At 45.7% G+C, this 2,500-nt stretch overlaps 1 protein-coding gene across 1 annotated transcript in view; it reads left to right on the top strand.

Moving 5' to 3' along the window:
• LOC125044068 (adenylate cyclase type 3-like) overlaps positions 1-2,500 on the top strand; it is a 30,746-nt gene that overhangs the window by 15,513 nt on the left and 12,733 nt on the right. The window contains exon 4 of the mRNA XM_047640514.1: positions 801-939. Within this exon, the coding sequence (XP_047496470.1) occupies positions 801-939 (139 nt within the window). The remainder of the gene's footprint in view (positions 1-800; positions 940-2,500) is intronic.

Below are 2,500 nucleotides of genomic sequence, written 5' to 3' on the forward strand. Positions count from 1 at the left end.
CTGGCTGGCGGGAGAGGGTCTGTCTCGGACCTTCTCTCTCTCTCTCTCTCTCTCTCTCTCTCTCTCTCTCTCTCTCCTCTCTCTCTCTCTCTCTCTCTCTCTCTCTCTCTCTCTCTCTCTCTCTCTCTCTCTCTCTCTCTTTCTTTCTCTCTCTTTCTCTTTCGACATGTCTTCCAGATGCACCCGCCGATAAATTCAGTGATGTATGCGAAAGCGAAATATTATGTGCATTTCGAGCAAATTGTATCATGAATCATGAAGAGTGTTAAGATGGAAGCAAGGTTGTCCTTGGGAAGCCGAGCGCAGTTGAGACGGGGCCTTTCAGGCGCTTCCGAAGGCTACGTGAAAAGGATGAAGAAGGAGCGAGAAGGGGACCGAAGACAGTTAAGAAGTGCTTAAAAGCTAAAGGAGGAAATTTGAGAACTTGGAATACTGACAATGTACTATAATTGCATACGTATATGTTCTTCTTAACAAAAAAAAAAAAAAAAAAAAAAAGATAAATTAGAAAATTCATTATCACTGCCCTGAGTGTCATCATGGAGCATGATGACACTCTTGAAATAACATATTGTTACCTTTCAATTCATTCCTTTTTATTTTTTCAACCTTTTCCAAAAAAATCAACATTTGCGCAAGAAAATTCGTACAACAAAGCATTAAGTAAAAGACAAAGAATTAATTGATATTGTCTTTTCATACAGGCAAGTGAGGTTTTTCGATTTCCTCTTTCCCTGCATGTCTCAGTATCTTCACTTTCTATTTTCTTGGGTAATGAGTTTTTGTTTCCCTTCTTGCAGGCGCGTGCACATCAGCAACAAGACGCTTCAGTACATCGGCGGCGAGTTCGAGGTGGAGCCGGCGTACGGCGAGAAGCGGGAGGACGCGCTCAGGGCCGCGGGACTCAAGACCTACTTCATCTCCAAGGTTCTCTGCCCGGTGAGTCAGGGGGAGCGGGGGAGGGGCGAAAGGGGAAGGGGGAGGAGAGGGAATGGGGTTGAAGGAGGAAGGGGGAGGAAGGAGAGAAGTGGGAGAGCTCACGGTGAAGAGAGAAGAAGAGCGGAAGGAGAGGAAGTCCGTTCGAGGGTGAAAGTAAATGACACCTCAATAGACAACAAGCCGGCCTTTCTTGGAGTACAAGTGGGCTCTTGGCCGAACAAACAGACAGGAAAGACCCGGCGATGGAGAGAACGAAGGAGAGGAAAGGAATAACAAAGAGACAGAGTAAATGGTCAGTGAGGGAATGGCGCTTGGAATCTCTCGGGCGAGATTGCCTAGAAAAGGGAGAAAGAGAGAGAAGAAATAATTGCTTTGATGACTGCAACAGGAAAATGGAGCTGCAGTATAAGCCTCCCCCCCCCCCCCACGGACGCCGAGAGGAGGGAACGGCCCCGGGGGGGAGCGGGAAGGGCAGGGACAAGAATGCACATATTGCGTGCATTCTCTTACACATTCACTTGTCTTTCAAACTGTTTCGCAAAACGGTGTAATTGAGAGCAATATATGAACCTGAGCCATCGTGCACACAGGAATCTCACATTTTCTTTACGTAGCTTGCGTTTCCATTTTTACATCTTAAAATTTTCCGTGAGAAATCATCAATGCTCTTTCATCGGAACCTGAGAAAACTCGGTTTATTCAGACAGAGAACTAAGTTGAGAACTTCCCTTTGTAGCCCAATATTGTCTATTTGACTGCTGTGTTATTGGCGCCTCCCCAGCCCCGTGTCTCCCTCGGTTATTGCAGTCTGGAAATTAATGGTCGGCCGTAATAACTGTCAGACTTGGGAGTTCTTTCTCGCTGCACAACAGGCTTGATTTGTCACGAACTCAGACGAACTCTGCCTCGTTGTGCGAAACAAGGGGCCGCCCAACTCTTTGTGGCAGAGTTAAAAGTTTGAGTTACTCACTTTTTGCTTTTATTTCTGTAAAATTTCCGTCCTCATGTATGCTGGGCCGTTCGTATTAAACTTCAATTAACAATTCGTGGCTATGGCTGGTTGTTTTCAATGCATATCTGCCTCATGCTAAAAGAAGACATAGGACTATTTAATATAAAAGATATTACTAGTTTGTGTTATGAAACGACTGAAATATTTTATGAGGAGCACAAAGTAGAAGCTACATTTGATCTAAGCTTACTCGCTGTGTGCAAATAGATATACAGGCTCAAACATAAAAAATATGTTACTTTTATCCATGATTTTCCTCTCATCATTCTTTGTTATTCTTCGTCACGCATTGCAAGGCGCGACGTAGCGCCGTATCTGATTGCGCCCGTATAGCAGCGGTTCTGATGTCTGCCTAAGCCATTGCCATTTAAGGGAAGTGTTTGCGCGTGAATCCCGTGTTGTTTGTGTGCGTGGAGGGTCGGCGTCGCTTCACCGCCTGAATGGACCCACGAAGTTGCGTGAAAGCGATTCTGATTCGCTGTTTAGGACGGGAATTCCTGCTGCTTCCTTCCGAGCCGAGATATAGCCGGTCAGTACAGAGGGCGATTG

This window comes from Penaeus chinensis, chromosome 35 (assembly GCF_019202785.1).
Source record: "Penaeus chinensis breed Huanghai No. 1 chromosome 35, ASM1920278v2, whole genome shotgun sequence".
In the NCBI taxonomy this organism is placed as follows: Eukaryota; Metazoa; Arthropoda; class Malacostraca; order Decapoda; family Penaeidae; genus Penaeus; species Penaeus chinensis.